Genomic DNA, 21,306 nt, shown 5'->3' on the forward strand with positions numbered 1-21,306 from the left:
TACATCCTACCGTACTGCGACTGACACCTGTTCCAGACCCCGGCCAATGGATTCTTCAATCGCCAGCTGCAGCTTCTTGTAAACAACTGCACTACCTTGACTATTTTATGGGACGATCGCCAAGGGCCCATATGCCCTTACACAGTACTAGTGGATAGTAGCAGCATATCAACGTTTACGGTGGCCTAGTGCCTAGTTGATGGAACAGCCTTGTGATTCACTGTGCAACCAAAGTGCTTCTTTTAACGAAAACCAACACCTTGTGTACCATAAAGGAACAGCGCGTGACTCACGATAAACTGTAGCGGATTTGCGGGTCGAGAGCAAAGAAAGAAAATTGCATTCCGATTTAATATGCCAATTGCTGAATATTCTCTAAACATTTAATGTACTTTACCACATGTACAATCTTGCTGTTTGATTTTAAAGTACAGTTTCATATTCCGAATTGTGGCACGCTGTGTTGTGAGTTGATCTGTGTTGGTTTCCGGGTTCTGTGTGAAGTCGCTTAGAAGACGACTGGGCGCGTTTGCCTACGCAGCCCAATAACGTCACAGAGAGAGGCGGGGAATATGAATGTTTTGATAATGTCAGGCACAGGGGCGGGGGATATGATCTAGTGCCGCAAAAGCAGGTCACACATGGCGATGCGGAAAGTGATAAGATTATCACAAAATGGCGGCGCCCTACTGCCTGTTTTCGCATGTGTTTAATGGATGAAAACTCGGGTAAATTCCATAGGAAATGTTTCTAATATCGACGAGTTAGGCTTAAAAACACATGGCCGACCCGTAGGGACAATAAAAATTTCCTAACGAACCATTCCTTTAACACCCCATTGGGAAAGGGAATAACTCCCTAAAAATATTTTTACTCCCAACTTCCAAAAATTAGGGAGTAAAATAATCCCACTTCAAAATGTTATCTGGAGCCCCGAAGGAAATGTCAACTTCTGCATGCAGATTTTGACATTGAAAGTTGTCAAATTTTCTCTAAAGCCTATCCTAAAATGCCAGATTTATTTATGTTCTACGTTTCTTTTCAAATAAATATTCTTCTGTAGTTGTTCAGTAAAACAAAAAAATAACAGTAAATCAAGTAGTGCAGACAACAGGAAATCAGCAGATGCATAAAAACGAAGAAAAAAATAAAAGGGCAATGGAGCTAAGGGGGAAATGAGCATATGAAATATATAATGAATTAAAAATAGCCCAAATGTCATCATTCCTCTCCAGTTGCTTTTTGAAAGACACTCTTTCCCTATTTGAGAGAAGTGACATATATAGCCAATCCATGTTCTTCTACAAAATTCAGGTCCTAGAACGCATGCCTTTGGGCACTCCACGCCTCTGCTCTGGATGTATTTACTGTGATGGTCTTTCCTGTGCCGGGAATATAGCAACGCTTTATATTTGGGGGTGTTGCATGAAAATATGTTTGATATGTTGAGGGCCTTGCATGGCTGTTTTGGGACGCTATGCTGCTACAAGAGCTAATTATTTGGGATATTTGGTGAGCATTTCAATATTTTGTAATCCTTTTAGATTGCACTATGTAGTCACGTTTTGCTGAGAATCCTTTAGAAATGTAACGCTCCTCCCTCCCAGCTCATGATCACAACCTTTTTAGTGCCAAGTCTATTCTGGTCAACAAACAGGGCCAAGTGCATTAAAAGTGCAAGCGTTCCAAACATGTTTTGCAAAACAATCCTCTGACTAGGTGGGGCTACGGGGGTCAGATACCCGGGGGGTGCCCCTGCCTTGATGGCTGTTTTTCTTTCAGATCTAGCAATGCCTTCTAAATGTACTGTCTGGCCCCAGCAGCATTCTAAAATGCACTAATTTAAAAATGGGATTTGGGACATATGTTAGTAATGTACATGAATGTTTCAAATAGAACGAGCTGGACACATGATTTCAAGTCAGAAATATATGTGAGTGTTGCCCGTCCCAGAGCTCAGTTTCAGAGGCGGTGGTCGCGCCATGTGAGGCATAACTGCCTCCTAGGAAACGGTTCGGGGCCCTGGCACTTGATGATTTACAAGTTAAGCACTGAATGACATTCATAAAAGGAGCCAGCTTCAAACCCAGGTGGACTGATAAAGGAGGATGACGTGGGGTCCCGGGGAACTCCAGAGAAGGCATGAATTGTTCAGTTCCCCTCCTCTGCCCAGATGTGAAACCAAATGTCAACCACGCTTCATGGTTTGGTTCATGCTCCAGTGACATGAGTGACATGCTAAAAACATGTAATTATGGCCCATCTGCGCTCCGGACACACCCATCTTGGTGTGGGTGTGGACCATGACTATTGCCGCTGGCATACACCTAGAACAGAAGTAAGATTCTATTCCCCCACCAATGAAATGTGGACTCAAGTGGCGTGAAACTGCAGTAATCCCTGCAAATGTGGGGACCTGAATATGAGAGAGTTTGGAAACCCAGCTCAAGCTCCATTTACTGAGCAACACCAGCACAACCCAGCTCAAACTCCAATTACTGAGCAACACCAGCACAACCGATCTCAAACTGCATTTACTGAGCAACACCAGCACAACCCAGCTCAAACGCCATTTAATGAGCAACACCAGCACAACCCATCTCAAACTCCATTTACTGAGCAACACCGGCACAACCTAGCTCAAACTCCATTTACTGAGCAACACCAGCACAACCCAGCTCAAACTTCAATTACTGAGCAACACCAGCACAACCGATCTCAAACTGCATTTACTGAGCAACACCAGCACAACCCAGCTCAAATTGCATGTACAGAGCAAAACCAGCACAACCCATCTCAAACTCCATTTACTGAGCAACACCGGCACAACCTAGCTCAAACTCCATTTACTGAGCAACACCAGCACAACCCAGCTCAAATTGCATGTACAGAGCAAAACCAGCACAACCCATCTCAAACTGCATTTACTGAGCAACACCAGCACAACCCAGCTCAAACGCCATTTAATGAGCAACACCAGCACAACCCATCTCAAACTCCATTTACTGAGCAACACCAGCACAACCCAGCCAAAAATGCATTTACTGAGCAACACCAGCACAGCCCAGCTCAAATTGCATGTACAGAGCAAAACCAGCACAACCCATCTCAAACTGCATTTACTGAGCAACACCAGCACAACCCAGCTCAAACGCCATTTAATGAGCAACACCAGCACAACCCATCTCAAACTCCATTTACTGAGCAACACCAGCACAACCCAGCCAAAAATGCATTTACTGAGCAACACCAGCACAACCCAGCTCAAATTGCATGTACAGAGCAAAACCAGCACAACCCAGCTCAAACTGCATTTACTGAGCAACACCAGCACACCCAGCTCAAACTTCATTTACCGAGAAACACCAGCACAACCCAGCTCAAATTGCAGTTGGTGAGCAAACCAGCAAACCCAGCTCAAACTGCATTTAGTGAGCAAAACCAGCCCAAACCAGCCCAAACTGCATTATGTGGGCACAACCCAGCCCAAACTGCATTTACTGAGCAACACCAGCACAACCCAGCTCAAACTGCATTTTGTGTGCAAAACCAACACAACCCATCTAAAACTCCATTGACTGAGCAACACCAGCACAACCCAGCTCAAACTGCATTTTGTGTGCAAAACCAGCACACCCCAGCTCAAACTGCATTTAGTGAGCGGAACTACCACAAACCAGCCTAATCTGCATTTACTGAACAGCACCAGCACAACCCAGCTCAAACTGCATTTTGTCTGCAAAACCACCACAACACACCTCAAACTGCATTTACTTGAGCAAACCAGCACTACCCACCTAAAACTGCATTTAGTGAGCAAAACCAGAACAACCCAGCCCAAACTGCATTTAGTGAGAAAAATCAGCCCAACCCAGCCCAAACTACATTTAGTGAGAAAAATCAGCCCAACCCAGCCCAAACTACATTTAGTGAGGAAAAAATGAAGCAGTCCAATATGTGTAGAATTTGGGAGCTGTCCAACATATCTATAATATAGCTGCAGTCCAATACAAATAGAACGTAGGGGCAATCCAATATATGTGAAATATGGGGTGTCCATTGATAAAGTCGCCTCGGCAATAGCCGCCAGGGGTGACATTTCCCAAACAATGCACCCTCAGTAAAATCAAACACTTTCCCCAAATATTCTAGGAATGGAGTTTATAATAAAAAATTATACCCCTCAGAGAATATTTATGGAAAGTATTTTAGGGGTCTGGAAAATATCTTTCCAGGCGACATTATCACATGGAACCGAATATTGGGGCAGTCCACCGTGTCTAGAATATAGCTGCAGTGAAATATTTTTAGAATGCAGCACCAGTAGAGCTTGATTCATGGAATTATTTGCGGGGGGAAATGGGAACTTGCATGCCAAACTGCACCCGAAATCCCATTAGTCGATTCATGGAATCTAATGTGTGGGATTTTTCCTGGGACTTGCGTGATTTCACGGCGGCCCGGCACACCCGTGCGAGTGGCCGAGGGCCTTGCGTGAGACACCACGCAGATTGTGGGCATGGCTTGCACAGAAGGTTCGGAAGGGGGCGGTACACAGAAAATGGGGAAGTACATGCAAAAAAGTAGGCGTTACAAGTGACGGGCCGCAGGCATTCCATCGCACGCTCACTATTGCATGGAACGATACGTATTCATAGATCCGACCGCGCAACCTCTCGGCTGGGGAAATGGCCACGCAAAGCCCTCATACTATCTGCCACCCGAAGGCAGGCGTACAGACACTTGCACATGAGGTTCACCGCGCAAAGATAAGATCGAGTGTCGGATTTAGGGGTGTGTGTACACATCCAGGGTTCCGATCTAACTTAGGGGCGCACGTACGCAGTGTAGCGAGTTGCAGGAATGGTTTACAGGGGTTTGCACGTGGATTTTCTGGGTTTTACTGAGTTATGATAAATCGCACGCATGTTGTCGGGGTGCCAGTAACAGTTAGGGCGGACTCCATGCAGGGTCCCTCAGATGCAGGCCTGCTTGCGGAGGAGCCCACGCACTGTTTGAATGGTGTGTGTATTCGCACCTGGGGGAGCATACAAAGGTAGAGGTACTGACGGTTTTTGCTATGTTTAAGGGCGTGCCAGGGGCGCTTTGGGCACAATTCCATGAATACGTGGAGCGCGCATTTTATTATTCTCTGTGCGGTTTCGCGCACTGTTGTTCTCAGTGCGTGGCCCTTGCGGAATAAATGCACACTTTTCCATGAATCAGGCCCTTAGACTATAGCAGCAGTCCAGTTCATTTTAAACTGCAAAAATTACCACTTGCACTGACTTTGCACTGCAAAAATACACTTTGCACAGTTCCACGAATCAGGGTTTGTGTCGGCAGCGCAAAGTCACTTTTCAGCATTGCAAAGTCACTTTGTACCGTGGAAAAATTCCATGAATCGGGCCCTTAGTGTGCATGATGTACTGAAAAGCGGGAGCCCATGTACGCACACAACGCATGCAAGACTTAGAGCAGCCTGGAAGCACCACTCTCTCTTGGAATTGGACCAATAATTTAATTTTCTAAAGAAACAGAATAGCATTGGGAGTCAACTGCTAATCCAATAGAAGTGCCCATTTCCATTGTTTATACAGACTCTGCTAAGCACATGAATGTTCCCCATGGTTAAATCTGAATTGGGGAACCATTTGTGTGCTCAAATTATTTGTATGTTTTTTTGGAATCTTTTCAGGAGAACTTTGGATTGCTTTAGGGTCCTCCTGACTATAGAATTTCACAGTATCTCCTCCTTCCAATGTGGAATACCACTGTTTTTTGGGAGAGGGATTTCCCTCATCAATATGTCATTCTACTGAGATGATGGTGTATCTTGGTAACCTGCTTATTGTGAAAATGAAAATCATTTTGGTTGGGGCATTGTTTAATCAAGTGACATGTTCCATTCAGGCTGACATAATTGGCTTTCCTAAGCTTGAGAGGATCATTTGTTTGGGTCCACAGAACCTGGTTCATGCAATCAATCAGATAGAACAGCCTCTGAAGGAAATTGTTCCTCAGTAAACACAGTGTGCCTTCTGGAGCTACATCAGTCACTGGTTGCTTTGGACGATGTGGCCCAATTTCCCAGATCCACAATCCCATTGATGAAAATATCTTTTCGGTCAAAGTTCTAGAGTTTTCCTAGAAGAGGTTTGAGAGGGATTTTAGTTCTCTCACCCCTTCGTAGGTTGAGTTGGTCAAATGTTTGTTAGTAAATCAAGGTGGCCTGTGGCCCTGCCTGACCCAGATGTAAGGACATTTTGGGGCACACTGACAGTCTGAGAGTTCTGTTGGGCCCTCATCATCTGTCCAATGTTCCCTGTCAATAGATTGAGTTGAGATATCTTTTAACCTCCCTCACAACTGTAGGAGGTGTTTGGTCATAACTTTGTTGCTCCCTAATAGGGTAACTATCCCTCCTAGCAAGGTACGCAGATATTGTTGAAATTACTAATGTAATCTTAATTTCTGAGTCTTCACTCCCCTTGATTTGGGGCTCTATTGTTCTTCTATCCTCTTCCCTTATCCTCTATTATGAGGATGAGGTAAGACGTTGTTTTGGAAATTTGGGTTAGGAGGTTAAGCAATTTGGAAATTTTGATTTGGAAGTGGTGTTAGATTTATTTCTTGCAAGAAATTCTGATTAGGATTTCCTGGGGGATCTGTTTCTTGATATTGATTTCCCCCCTGCTGCAGGGAGTATATTGTTAACCCATGATGGGTCTTGAACCCATGTACTGTGGACTTCTATTTATGCTGGTGTCAGAGGGGTCTATATTTTGGAACACAGGTTGAGCATCACTCGATTGGGACTGGGCAGCTGGCCACCTCTAACAGCCATTCTGTTTGGTACTACGAGGAGGAGCATTCTTTGACCTTCTCTGACTTCCTAGTCTCCGTGGTGAGGGGAGACCTTTAGAAGGCCCTTTACGGGCTGAAGGTTTTTTCTTTCCATCTCGGACAGTTGGGCTAGATGATTTCTCTGCATTATCATTTTCTGCAGTTCTAGGTCTCTCAATTCTTCTAGATACTTTTCCTCAGGCCCAAATGGATTTTATTTCCACTCCTGCCCCCTATTGGCAAGATGAATGGGGCCCCCTCCCTCGTCTTACTGGTAAGTGCGATGTCTGATAAGAAATGCTTTACTTCCTGATTAGAAATGTTTGGGAGAGGGGATATTAGACACCTCACAGTTCCTTGTTCGCTAAAAAGGTCAGTCATATTATGACCCTCAGCATGTAAATGGGAAGTTGTATGTCGGTGGAATGAGGCCTTTGGCAGGAGGAAATAATCCTCTTATCCATCACACCTGACTCTTGTGGCTGACTGTTGCGTGGTGATAATGCCATTTTATAGTCCCTTTTTTTCTGCGCAGTTTTGAATTACGCTAAAACATGATTTTTCTCTTGCCAATATAGAATTTCATTTTTCCGATCACTCTTTTTGTTAGGTTGCATGTTTTAGATAAGTCTCTATTTGTTCCAATTGGTCTTGCAGGTGCAAATGTGCATCTTTCACTTTATTTTTTACATTTTTTTAATTTTATTGTTGAAAGCGCGGCGCTAGCTCGAGAGCGGCACATCGATGTACAGGGTGTGGGCAGCCGGTATTGGGGCTGGTATCCTTTAACAGTAGCACAGTACTGTGAGCTCTGTGCATCAGTATATGCATCCGTTGGAGTGAGTCCTTGGTCAGGTGTTGTTGAAAGAGCCATGTTTTGAAAGATTTGCGAAAATTGATAATTGTGGGGGCATTCCGAGCCAGCACTGAGATTGAGTTCCAGAGGGTGGGTGCATGACAAGAGAAGGATTGTTTGCAGTCCTCTCTTTGCGGATGAGTTGTGATTCAAGCTGGTCGGTCAAATTGCTGATCGAGGAGCATGTGCCAGCACATATGTGGAGCCTAGCTACCAGGTACGATGGTGCCTACTCATGACTGCTTTGTAGATGATACATGCAATCTTAAACGGTATCCTAGCATGGAGTGGAAGCCAATGTAGTTTGCATAGGATGGGGGTAATTCGGTCTATTTTCTATGCTCCTCTAATAAGACGTGCTGCAACATGGTGGATGGCTAGTGAACAGCTGAGAGCCCTGTCAAGGGAGCATTTATCCTATTGATGTGCCAGACCACAAGGGCCTGCACTACGGTCCAGAAGTCCTGCGGTGGGAAGAAGGGTTTTATTTTTCAAAGGGTAGAGATTCTGAGCCAGGCTATTTGGGCCTTCTTGGGTATGTGTTTCTGGAAGGACAGATTGCTTCCACTGGTGAAGCCTAAGGTTTTTGCTGAGTCTGAGGGTTGTGGAACAAATCCTTCTAGGCGCATATCATTGAGCCATTATTGGACAAGTTGTTTTTTAGCAGGCGGACCGATGAGGATGAATTCAGTCTTCAATGGATTTAGTTTGAGGTAGGCAGTCAATATCCAGGACGGAATGATGGCTAGGCAATCACAGAGATGAATGATGTCCTGCATGTTATTTACTCTCATGTACAACCGAGAATCGTCTGCATATTGCTGGATGGTTATATTGGATCTTTGAGGAGAGTGCCCAGCCGTTCTATTAAAGGATGAAAAGGATTGATGAGAGGCTGGAGCCTTGGGGGACTCCACAGGAGACCTGGAGTTGGTTAGAATGTAACATGTTCTTCTGGACATCCCGTTGTCTGTCTGAGAGGTTGGAGGTAAACCAATTCTGGACTGTGCCAGAGAATCCCATCCTGTCAGCAAGGAGGGAAGGAAGGATGTGGTGGTCAACGGTGTCAAATGCAGCTGAGAGGCCAAGGAGGACCAGTGAAAGATCCTTCTGTGAGGGATCCATTGATGATGCTGAGGAGCACATTGAGCGCTGGCCCATTATATTGTCAGAGTAACCAGTAGGTTTGAGGGAGGCAATCATTTTTAGGAGATCCGGGGAAAGAGAGGAGAGAATTTGGTCCAAAGGGGCAGTGTGTGTGCTACGGTGCGGGATGCTAATGTTGTGAGAGGCTGATTTGATGGTCTCTCAGATTTTGTCTATTTTTCTCAATAAAAAATATGTTGATTCGGTTGTATTTTTCCGGAGTTGCTGGTACCTCGGGGTCGGGTGAGGGTTTGGTACAATGCTTTACTACTTCAAAGAGGGCTTTGCGCGTGTTGGAGGCTGCCGCAATGGTGGTGGAGTAGTAAGCAGCTATGGCCTTGGCAATCAGAATCCTACGGTTTGCGCATCAGGATTTGTGGTTGGTGAGGTCTCTCGAGTTATGGGTTTTGCGCCTCCGTTTCTCTATGGCTGTGATTAAGTGTTTGTTGGAGGCTAGCTCTGGGGTGTACCATGGGGCGGATGGTTTGGTCTTGGCCCTGCTAGATTTTAGGGTACATGAGAGTCCACCAGTTTCAAAGGAGAGTTGCTGAACAATTCCAGGAGGCCTGAGGCATTCCCTGTGGTGGGGAAGTCTGCAAAGTTTGCTGAAAGCTCATTTATCAGGGAGGTTTTGAATGAACGGCTTTGAGTGAAGGTGGCATTTAGTCTGACCTTTGTGAGTCTTAGTCGAATGGGTGACTGTTAATGGGACAGCAGAGTGGTCAGACCAGTCAAGTGGGATAAGGTCTGCACAGGTGATGCAGGGGGGTGATGTGAAGACTAAGTCTAGGATGTTGCCTTTGTTGAGCGTGGGGCAGAGCACAATTTGTTTAAGGTCCATGGAAGCAGTCAGCACGAAAAGGGTGCTTCGAGTGTGATTGTCAGCCTGTGACTCTGGGGTGTTAAAATCACAGAGAAAGACATTATTTGAATATGCCAATTTGGCAGAGGAGAATACGTTGGAGATGTCTGTAATGAAAGAGTCACTCTTGTGAGGTGGTCTGCAAATGAGGTGGAAGGTGATGGATTTCTTGTGCGATAGAGTGAGGCGGCCGGTGAGTGATTCAAATGAGTTTGTTTTGGGGGAGGAGATAATGAAAAATGACCAATCGCTCCTGTGGGTGATTGCCTCTCCACCTCCTACCCTTCCAGGCCGGTCAGCATGTTGGATGCAGTAGCCTTGGGGTAGGAGGACATCGAAATCATGTGGGAAGGTCAGCAATCTCTGCAGTGTGAGCAACTGCTGAGCAAGCATTGCTCAACATGAGAGGTCATGTGCAGGTGGTACGTGGGTGCTGGATAGGGGAAAGGGCAATAATGATGAGGTTTGCTAGGGTAACATGACAGTAATGGTCAGGGTAATTGCCCATTCAAACCCTAGTGAGAGTGGGGATGGGCTGAGGAAGGAGGAGACACATGGTGATGTCTTTTGGTGAGTAGCAGTAGTAGTGATTAGTTTGTAGGTGAAATGCAGAATAGCGGGTCAGGCCATTGGCCCTATCTGGCCCAAACAGGCACAAATAGGTGAGGTCCTCGTCTTTGCATGTCTTTTGCTGAGGAAGCCGGCGATGAGGACAGATAAGGAGGACTGATTAAATAGGTGGTGGGTAGAGCAACTAAGTGGCAGAGCTTGGTCATGTGACAAGAAGCCTACTCAATTCTGTCATTCTGTGTTCCTGGAGCAGGCCTGCAGTCCTTAAGTAGAGACTTGGAAGGTGTGAAAACTGGAGGTGGGTGGAGCAACTGAGTGGCACGGCTTGGTTATATGACCAGCAGCCTACTCAATGATGTCTGCCTTGAACTGACCTAGAGTCCTTAAGTAGAGGCTTAGAAGGTGTGAAAACTGGAGGTGGGTGGAGCAACTGAGTGGCAGGACCTGGTTAGCTGTCATGATTCCTGCCCATCATGTCCCCAGCCCTCCAAAATGTCAGGCTGGAGCCAGGCCACGATCACCTACATGGCCCTCAAGGGCCTCTCCATCCCTCCAAAGACCCACTTGGAGTCAGACTTGGCGCTTGTGGCACAAGACTCACTCACTCCCATAGATAACATTGGGGATTGGACTTGTAGTGCATTGATGGGGACAAGATGGATGCCCCCACATATTTTGGTTCCCAGAACTGCATGTGCAGTCTAGTCTTTTGGGTGTGGTTCAGCCCAGAGACACCTGGGATACCCAGAGACTATTTAAGCAACTCCCAGGCTGAGAAACATGCTTTGTGTTTTCTGCACCTGCAGCGTGACACTCACCGTGTTCGGATCAGTCTCCAGTAGGCCTGCATCTTTCTTCTGCGCTCAGCTCCTGCAAGAACAAGAACACTGTTAGGAACAGCCTTACCTCGCGGCGCTTCTACCCATCATTCATCGCTTCTTCTGTTCTGCGGGCATATTCGGCGGTGTCATTCCCATCCCGGCACGCCGCTTCCTAAGGAAAAGGGAAAAGAACAGACAAAAGGCATAAGTAAGCATTCAGCAATTCTTTGCTTATTTTCAAAGACTGTACAAGCTTCAAATGCTTACCTGAATCCCAGCCACTCTGGGGGAACTCTGTCTCCGGAACTTCTCATCCATCTGCAAGAGGGAAAAGACACTCCAGGTTAGCGTGGAAACATTTAGAGGCGCCGAATACCCCGCTTACTCACCGCATTTCTTCTTCATAACCGGCATCCACGCTGAAAACATCGCGGCACCTAAAAGACACAGAAAAAGAACTCAGTTCAATACAAATACCAAAGGGTCACATCGCGCATTGCGCTCTCACTCACCTTCAGCGCTACTCATCTCAGCAGCAGGTCACCATCCCTGGACGCCGGCCATCATCTAAGGAAGGAAAGGAACGAAGTTAGAGAACTGTTCAAAAGACTCATTATACTTACCTGTCGGACTCTTGCCAGTGAACTAACTAGGCAGCAATGAGCTTGCATCAATAAACGCGCCCCTGCGCTGAAAGCAGGACGGAGAGCACACTTTCCAAGAAAACAAGGCCCAGTCTCTAGTCGAGTAGACTCCAGGGAAGGGTTTGAGGTCGTAAGAGGTCAGAACAGGCTAAGTGACGTCCCCGTGGATACCAGGTGAGCGTTACATTACATGACCAGCAGCCTACTCAATGCTGTCTGCCTGGAACTGAGCTAGAGTCCTTAAGTAGAGGCTTGGAAGATGCAAAAACTGCAGGTGGGTGGAGCAACTGAATGGCAGGGCCCAATCACGTGACCAGCAGCCTACCCAATGCAGTCTGCCTTGAGCTTACCTAGTCTAATTCTTGGGAATAGTCTAAGCATAAACCCTCATTTTTACATGTCTGATTTACTTTTTGAACCATTTTCTCTTTCCCTTGAATTAGGGCATCACTTTCCTGTGTGAGCTGAACTCTCAGTCATTTTATGACACTATGAATTAGTTTGCTATTCCTTGCTTTAATTCCACAATAGCTGTTTCAGTGTCACAATTCTGTCTTACAGGGCATTATTACATGCAGACTGGACATTAAATTTTCACTGGAGCTTATTTGGAACACTATATATTGATTATAAATGTCATGAAGACTCAAATAAAATGCATCTATTAGTTCTACAGCTCACCAGGACATGTCTTGATTTCACCTTGTGTTTGATCAATAACATTTGCTGTTTCAATACATAAACCTGACTTTCTTTCACTGTTTCTTGCAACCCCAAAATGTCTTCTAGTTTGTCATTACACAATAGTGAACGCCGTAGGCCCTTTTAATGAGGTAACGCTTTGTTGGATGGATGGGGATGCAGAATGTACTCTTACACCAATAATAAGACCGACTCAGGAAGTTGACAAAACATAGCTGTTTTAATATCAATTGTCTGAAACAGGGTGTACAACGGACATCTATGGATGTCTCACAGTATATCTCTCAACGTTTTACATGAAAAAATACACTTATAGCAAAAAATCGTCATCATTGACGTCATACTACGTGGCGAACTAAGAAAACTTATCTGGGATTGTGGTTGGTCTACTGGGACCATCTAGGTACACTTTCTATGGGGGATAGGATTATGATTGGATCTCTATAGTCAGGAGGACAGCTATGCCCACCCAAAACGCAAGTAATCCTCATTGTCATCAAAAACATGGCGTTTCATTGGCTCTGAAACTATAGGGCTCTTTTTTATGTGGCCCTCTATAATTGGTTGGCATGCTTGACACTGGGCCAGACAAGCCTTCTCGACTCTTCCTCCATCTTCAGCTGCTTTTCTCTGCTGCAGCACACTTTCAGCCCTTTTGCTACTGAGGTCCTGGTTTGCTAAAATGCAACGTGGAACATCCAGATTCTATACACTATATATATATTGTGGGCACCGCCTGCAATATATCCGCTACATATAGCCTGTCTTCATGGTTTCTTAGTCTACTTGCGTTGCAGCATCTCTACAGTTATAAAGCAACTTTTATTTTCTTCAGTGTTCGTCGCACGTGCAATCTTCATTCCGCACATGAAATGTTACTCGACTCTTTATTTCATCATCAGGTCCTATAAGGTCCATTCGCCTTCTCACTTGGCCTCTCTTCTTGGCGTGTTGTCTTTGCTTCATGTGACGTCACCAATCTCCTCTTTCATTCATCTTTACACCTCTCCAAGAACCTCCTTTAAGAGACTGTCATCTCTCCGCGGGTACATCATATAGGGCTTTCTCAATGGATTCCTTGTTTCGAGGATTCTTTGTGGGATGAGGTACCATTACTGGCGATGCGCATGTCGCAATTTTCGGCTTCTAACATATAGGCAAAAATAGGGGCGCAATTTCCAGCAGAGGCATTTGGCTCCTCCTCTGCAATTGCTTGGCACCCAGCAGTTCCTTGGAATGTGTCTGGGGCACTCCTTGGCACCCACTGTTTAATCTGAGCATCCATGTCTGCTAATCTTCTCTGCACCAATTGAAGGTGGAGAAAAAAGTTCTGCAGAGGGGCATATCAGCTTAAAATCTTTCACTGTTGAAGTCATATATAGCCTCTGTAGGAGCTGATTTATCAGGTCTCTTTCATTTCATATATCTGCATCCACAGATGCCAGTCTTTCCACCATTTCTGTCTTCTATATTTCAATATCTGTGGCCCCACAAACCCCTTTCAAATATACATTTTGAAAGAGCATGAGTTTTCACCACAGGTATTTTTATGTCTCTGTTTAAACTGTAGCAATTTACCTCCACAATTCGCGCTAAACAGAAAAATTAAAGCTTTTCTTACTCCTTTTTTAGCACTTTCATTCAGTTGCTTTCAACTCCACATTTGAACCGTAATCTATTTCACACAATGTTTACTTCTTTGCACACCTTAATTTATCCTTATGAGGCTGTGGTATCAACACCATTTCATTAAAATGTGACACAAAACTTCCTTGCACATTCATGAACTTTGCCCTACTTGAGTTTAAAATGTAAAAGTTTCTGTTGCAATGACACTAGTAATCTGTGATGAATTGTGGGGTTCAATCACTTCTCCCTAGGAGGGAGCCTTTCCTTGTGAGGCGAGGGTGGTGTGCCCGCTACGCAACATTCCCCCTAGGGGTGGCAGCAAGCAGGACCTCACAGGGAGAGAACCCCCTTCCCCTGACCTGGGAACAAGGATTCCTGTCCGATGAGGAACTCCCTTTTCATCTCACTTAGAAGTTTGATAAAACCATACCAGTTAACAGAAAACCATAATCCTCCTACATCTGCTATTGTAATATCTTTGCAGAAGATAAGTACTTGTCTAATACTGAGAGGCGTAAAAAAAAACAAGAAAAATAAACAATAAGTACCTGTTAGGTACTTGGATAAAGAAACCCAAAGGAGGTATAACGAGTATATCTGCACTACCATGAGAAACTGGGGAAGCTCCAGAGCATCAGCATAAAAATGGAAGGAGGAAAAGAACAGGAGAGTGATACCCGGGAGTTTCGAACCAGCTAGAGAAGGGGAGCTCAGAAAACTGAGAAAACGCTATATTCCATGAAGGTGAACAACTGAAAGGAGGAAGTGCCAGGGTTACACTGTTCCTAGAGCAGACCCAAGGAAGTCTGCAAGTCAGATAAGGGTACCAGGAGGGATGCTCAGCGGGAGCTGAAGGAAAGCCATGGCTGGGTAGTGACAAAGCTACCGCAAATAACCGTACAAGCCCACCTGCCTGATGGACATCCCAGGAAAGAGTTGCAAGAGAAAAGTAGTCGCTAGGAAGGAGAAAGAGTTGAAACTCCTTCCAATGCCAAAGCCACACCGGGAGGATGGCACTGAAGCATGTCAAAGGAAGGAGAGGGCGAGCACAAGAGCCGTCCTGACGAACCACTGAGAAACTACAAAGGCGAGTGCTGACCCGATGAGGCAGCTCTATTGCACCACAGGTAATGGGGAGAGCAGGAGACCCGGGACCACGGGGCACAGATAACAAGAGGTACAATCATATTCGTTATAGTAAGAGAAACAAATATAACAATTGGAGTAAGCCTACTCGTCCCAGTGAATCGTTAAAGCCTGAGAAGATTGAGAAACATTCAGGGACTCAGTCCACTCATCCCAGTGAATGGTTAAATACTGAGACGAGTGAGAAGCATCCAGGAATCAAACCTACTCATCCCAGTGAATGGTTAAATCCTGATAAGAGTGAGAAGCATTCACGGATTAAGCCTACTCGCCCGAATGAATGGTTAGATACTGAGAAGAGTAAAAAACATTCAGGGACTCAACCTACTCGTATTCAGTGAATGGGTAAACCCTAAGAAGTGTGAGCATCATTCAGTGACTCAGCCTACTCTTCACAGTGAATGGAAAAATCATAAAAGTAAGGAGTGTGAGAAACCTGAGGCGTTTCTCCCATGTTATTCTCAGAGATACTTGGAAACCGCAAGCGGGAAAAACACGGGCAAGACAGGGCATTCTTCTCTTTCAAAAGAAACAACATATCAATACTCCCCTCAACCTTTCCGGAAACTAATAAGAAATGCATTCTTTCCATTTACATTAATTACACAGCAATAATCCCAGTTATTCTCTCAACAGACATCCAAACTATTCTTTTACGGATTTCTCTAATTCATTCCACAAACACTACCACTCCCCAGATTATCGCCTTTCCGAGTTTACCAACCCTCGTAGGGTAAGGAAAAATAAACCAGGAGACAGAAGAAATCCCCATAGGAATACAAGGGCTATATCTCCATATGTGCGCCCACCCTCTTGTCCCAATTTTGAGGCCAGGCACGGTCAGGCAATTACGGATCATTACACACACCTGACTTCCATCACAATTCCGCACACAGATAAAAGGTAGCACAGGAAATCACACTCTGAGCGAGGCAAAACACGAGGAAACAACATTTCCAAGATGGCAGTTTAATACAAGGAGAAAGACGGCAAGCCCAGAGAGGGTTACACAGAGGGAAGTACCCTTGACCTGCAAAGACCGTTACTTTCGTGAGCCTTGGAAAGTAAGAAACTGAAGACAAGGAACTAAGGCTGATCAAACCTCCACAGTGTGTCAGAGGTACCCGGGGCTCTCCTGCATCCATAACCAAGGTTGGGAGAAGCGGTTGCCAACGTGGTACTGTCCTTGCCTCCTACAACAAAGTGACCTCAGAAAAGACAGCACAGCCTGTGAGTTGGATAGATTGATACCATATCAGCTTGTGTTTTGAACCTAGGTTGCAAGCGGCAACATTGTATAAAGAGACAGTGTGTGACACATTTGTGATGAGCAATGCTAATACAATTGGGAGCCAAAGGAAGTAGTTGAACTTTATAACTGAACTTTGGGAGGCCAAGAACAGATACCATACACAGAGTGGTCTGGCTCGACGTAGGTGCTCATTTTAAAGTCTCTGTTAGGTATCCAACTGATGCTGAGTGTTAGAGAAAGAAATATTGAGATCAAAGTGGTTATGCAATGGGTCAAGCTAAACCCTGTGCATATTCAAATGTCTTCGATAGTTTAATGTACATCGCAATTGGTCTGAGCCTGGCTGAGTGAGACTAATTGAACAAAGGGAAGGGGGTTGAGCCTGGCAGAGGGGTATGCGGGGTGAACCGGATGTCACCTGAAAAATAATTCTCTGAACCTTCTTTTGAAAGGGATCTGAGCCCGGAAGAGGGTGATCCAATGTTGAAAAGGATCTGAGCCTGGCTGAGGGGGATCCAGAGTGACTACCCAAGTTGAATACTGGTGAAAGAAAAATAACTTTTGTGTATTGTTTTTGGCTCAGCAGGCCCTCTGTGTCAAGAGACTTGCAAGACGTAAAGCGACTTGGACACAGAAGATCCTCAACTGGGAAAATTACACTATATCCTCGTGCCACAGAAGCTAGAGTGTGTACTTAGCTCAAGTGACTTGCCTTGTCCCATGCTGAAAACGTGGGGAAGGGAGGCCATCAGCCCAAGCATACTGACATATTATTTTGTGAACACTTCTTTCTTTTTCATGAACATTAGCCAATATTATTTTTAAATTAGTAGTAAGGATTGGCAATAGGTTTTGTTTTTAGTATAAGCCCTTTTTAATTTGACAAGACTCCACTAGGACTGCATTATTATTATTTGATGGTCACAGCTTGCTCTCGTCTGCAGATTTAGGTTTAGTTAGGTGTTTATCTCACCACTGTGAAAGTTCAATAGACACCCTTGAACTGTGGTCACTTGTGTCGGTCTTACTAGTGATACCATGCCTTTCCTGCAGGAGACTGGTCAGTGGGTACATCTCACAGATCCCAGTGAGGAGACAAGAATGCATCAGAGAGGGTGTACAACTGGTAAAGCTGGTGTCAGCAAGAGAGGAACTGTCAACTATCCTTGAGCAGAACAGAGTAAAAGAATATTCAGGTGCCAGAGCACCTAGAGAGAGGAACCTGAGGAACAGAGGAGGCACAGATAAAGGGACGTGGAGAAGTCCCCTAAGAGAACTGAATTAACTGGTACAAGAAAAAGCTAGAGCTATTTAAAGACCCAGTACTGAAAAGTACTTGCTGGAAAGCAGTCCCAGGAGAGTCTCCTGGTCTTTAGTTATTTAGGCTAAGTGTTGGAGCCAGTGTAGTTTAGCTGTGGACGGAGGACAGACTTTTACTTTGGATTTAAGAATGGACAGCGAGCACCCTAGTTTAGTTGTGTTAGGTAGGGAAACCCTTATAGTCGAGAAAGTCAAGCATTTTCTTATAATTTGTAATAAACATCTGTTGAAATGGCAAACCCTGGTCTGTCCACTTCTTCTGACCTACCACAAATCCCAGAAATCATACCCTGGTGGCACCTCCACATCGAGCCACATCTAATTTGGGGGAATTTTACACCCACCCCAAATCAGGCGCGCTCAGTTTATATTTATTTAATAAAGTTATTTTAATAAACCTTGGACCATCAATTCAACAATATTAATTCCCTAGAGCTCCTTCCTCTTTCCATACAAGAAACATGCAAGGTTGCACAGAAGGTATTTTTATTAATAAAATAGAAATAATTGAATCAATTTAAATGTAAACAAATTATACATCTTTGAGTGTTGATTCCCTTGCCCAGGTACCCTTGGGTAAGGTGCGCTACATAAATAAATAATACATTCCCATGAAGAATGATCAATACTCTAGTCACGTTAATTTTCAATGCTACATTTACAGGAATTGGAACACACACAGCATGAAGTATATTTTTTGTTTACCCTGAGCGCCCATCCACTGTGGACTGAAAAATGCATGATAGTTCAGGATAATGCTTTTGTTTGATAAAACATTTAATTAAATCATTACATCCATGCCATCTAAATCTCTCTACTTATTTGCAATAAACATAAACATCTTCCTTCTACCCAATAGACATATAAGCATCTTAAATAGCATCCCAGAAACTCAATTGAAAAAACAGGCTATTTAACACTTCTGTGTGTAAATTGCTTGCAAAAAGGAAAACGTATGTTTAATGTGTATGCTTGTTAGATTACCTTCAGTAGTGTTTCTATTGCAATAATGTGTAAAAGTGTAAATATTTCCTTTTCAATGGGCAGCTTAAAGGAGGGCAAGTGGGTGGCAGATAATAACGAGTTGCCTGTTTTACTTCAGTGGACCAGCACCAGCAACAGGATTTTGCTTGCTGATATAACCAGAAAAAGACTTCAATTACATTATTTTCTAGCTATGTGCACACTGAGATGTTATTTAGGCTCCCAATCTGTGCTTAATCATTGCACAGAAGAGGACCCGGGATATCCCCAAATGCACACTGTTTGGATCTATTGGTCAGATCTATAATTCCAGAAGCACAAAAGCTCCTGAAATATTCACTAATTTCTCAGGATGTACAGTCAATATTTATACCCCACCCCCTCAGTACTTTTTTGCAACTATAAAGGGCTGGTATTTAATCTATTCCCCTGTAGAGTATCGCTCTCTTCAGAATTATTTCCCCTTCATGTCATACTTACATTGGAATTTCTTTTTGCCTATCTCACAGACAGGTGGGCACCCACCTAAGGACTGGTTAAATTCTCCCCCCCTGGTAATAAGTGGGCCTCAGTCAGCAAGATGGAGTCAACATCCCTCCACAGCCTTGTTTCTCTCCTTCTGTATTGGGCCTGTCTGCTTTCTTGCCCACTGAAGAATGCCTGGAGTATAAATTCCAGGTAGGCCTCACTTCCAGTTCGCTTCTTATAATCCAAAATGGTTCCAACGGAAAGCAATCTATTCCATTTCCCCTTTGCTTATTTTTAAATCTCCTTTCTCTCCTTCTTTCCTTCAGTGAGTGAGTGAGCAGTCCCCAGAATCCATGGGTTTGGAGTTGTATAGATCAGAAACGACTCCCTTTATGAGTGTGTACTAATCGAATCGATCAGTGCATGTGAGTGGACAGTGTACCAAAAAAGACACCACATTAATGAAGAGGGCAGTCTAATGGGAGTGACTTCTAAACCCAGCTTCCCTCTCATTTGATGTGATCTTGCATAATTCTACAGTAAACAATTGTAATTTTCTGAAACAACATATTCTTCACATGTGATAATGTCACTAATCAGTTCACCAGATTGCTCACACTCAGGTGAGTCAAATGACGTGATTATCACCTTGGCACAACTTTAGATTTGTATGTTACAGATATTTACTTTGTGTTCTATGAGACTTTCTCACAAAAATTACATTCCCAGTTCAGAATAACACAGGGTCGCTGGCATGGACACTAAGATATATGAATCACTGGCATGTGCCGTTTCTGCACAAAATACCCACTTTTGCCCAATTTACATAATTAAACAAATGTAAAAAATATAATTTTACATTCAGCTGATAGTGTTTTACCTTGAACATTTAAAATAAATGTAAAAAATATTCTACGACCTTCCATCAAAAGTTATTTACAAACGGAGATTCCATATGTGATTTAGTGCATTTTGTTTCTTTACATGTCATAGGATGAATCACAATGTGAAATGACATCTCCAGTTCCTGGCTGGTAGCAGCCATGTGGTGTCAGTTCCTTTAGGGCACAGAGATGGTCATTTATGACTGCTGAGAAGGCTGGTCCTGATGCAAGTTCTTTGAGGTTTAGTTTCTCATAGCCATATGTTTATACAGCTCTGCCCACTTGAATGATTACAGCCACTTTCTCTCTCTTTTGCCACACACAGAGTCTTCAAAGGTGTGAACCGATTCCCCTGGAAAAGCATTGCTGATGGGAAGATTTGATTACGTGGAGAGCAGACCACATTATGTCTCTTCCTAGGGATATTAGTCGTATTTGTAAGGAGTTTCTGCTCAGGCCCTCTGGCAGATAAAAGGGCAGTCTTTGTTTTTATTACCCAGACATGCCTCAGAGAACAAAGATACAAGCAGAGTCAGTGTTTTATAGCCCATCCTCTGGGTTTCATTTTCTTGAAGCAAGCCGTCCCTCTCAGTAGCTGTTGAGGAAGGTCAGGAAAATGCACTTTTCTTACTGGGCCTAGGCTGGCTTCATTCACAAATGTAGGCTTTAAAAGTCATATTCCCCACATGTGCACACTGTAATTGTCACTTTAAATAGCGCAACATAACATGTTCTTAGCAATCAAACCCCTGTCAAATATTTGCTTTAAATACTCTGGGGGCCTGATTGACAGAACATTTTCCAATGGGATTGCACCATTATAAAACACTTCTGTGAATCAGGCCCTGTAGATTTCTTTTTTTAATACCGATTGTTAGTCATGTAAGGAAATAAACAGAAATAATACTGGCTCAATTCGATTTGTATTTTTCTGTAACATGCTGTGCGTTTACATTCCAGATTGTCTGCTTTCCATTTAATGAATAGGTTGCAGGACACTTTCTGGTAACTGAACGATTGAGTTTTGCAACTTGTCAGTTACTTTGGAGACATGCACTTGCATGTGGCCTACTGACTTCACAACACTTTCTGGCATGCGTCTTTTTCAGATGCTTTGTGCAGGATGTAGTTCACATGTTGATTTTTAAATGTAAAGATTTGTTAATGTAAATGTTA

At 44.1% G+C, this 21,306-nt stretch overlaps 1 protein-coding gene across 1 annotated transcript; it reads left to right on the forward strand.

Annotated features, from left to right (window-relative positions):
* Positions 1-2,422: 2,422 nt before the first annotated feature.
* Positions 2,423-3,685, forward strand: LOC138525898 (paternally-expressed gene 3 protein-like). Its single transcript, XM_069636186.1, has one exon. It carries the CDS (start codon positions 2,423-2,425, stop codon positions 3,683-3,685), a length of 1,263 nt encoding a protein of 420 aa, XP_069492287.1.
* The last annotated feature ends 17,621 nt before the right edge of the window (positions 3,686-21,306 follow it).

This window comes from Ambystoma mexicanum, chromosome 7p (assembly GCF_040938575.1).
Source record: "Ambystoma mexicanum isolate Mex_15411 chromosome 7p, UKY_AmexF1_1, whole genome shotgun sequence".
Lineage (NCBI taxonomy): Eukaryota > Metazoa > Chordata > Amphibia > Caudata > Ambystomatidae > Ambystoma > Ambystoma mexicanum.

Coding starts and splice junctions, on each gene's coding strand:
- LOC138525898 (XM_069636186.1), top strand. CDS start 2,423: ATGAGAGAGTTTGGAAACCCAGCTCAAGCTCCATTTACTGAGCAACAC.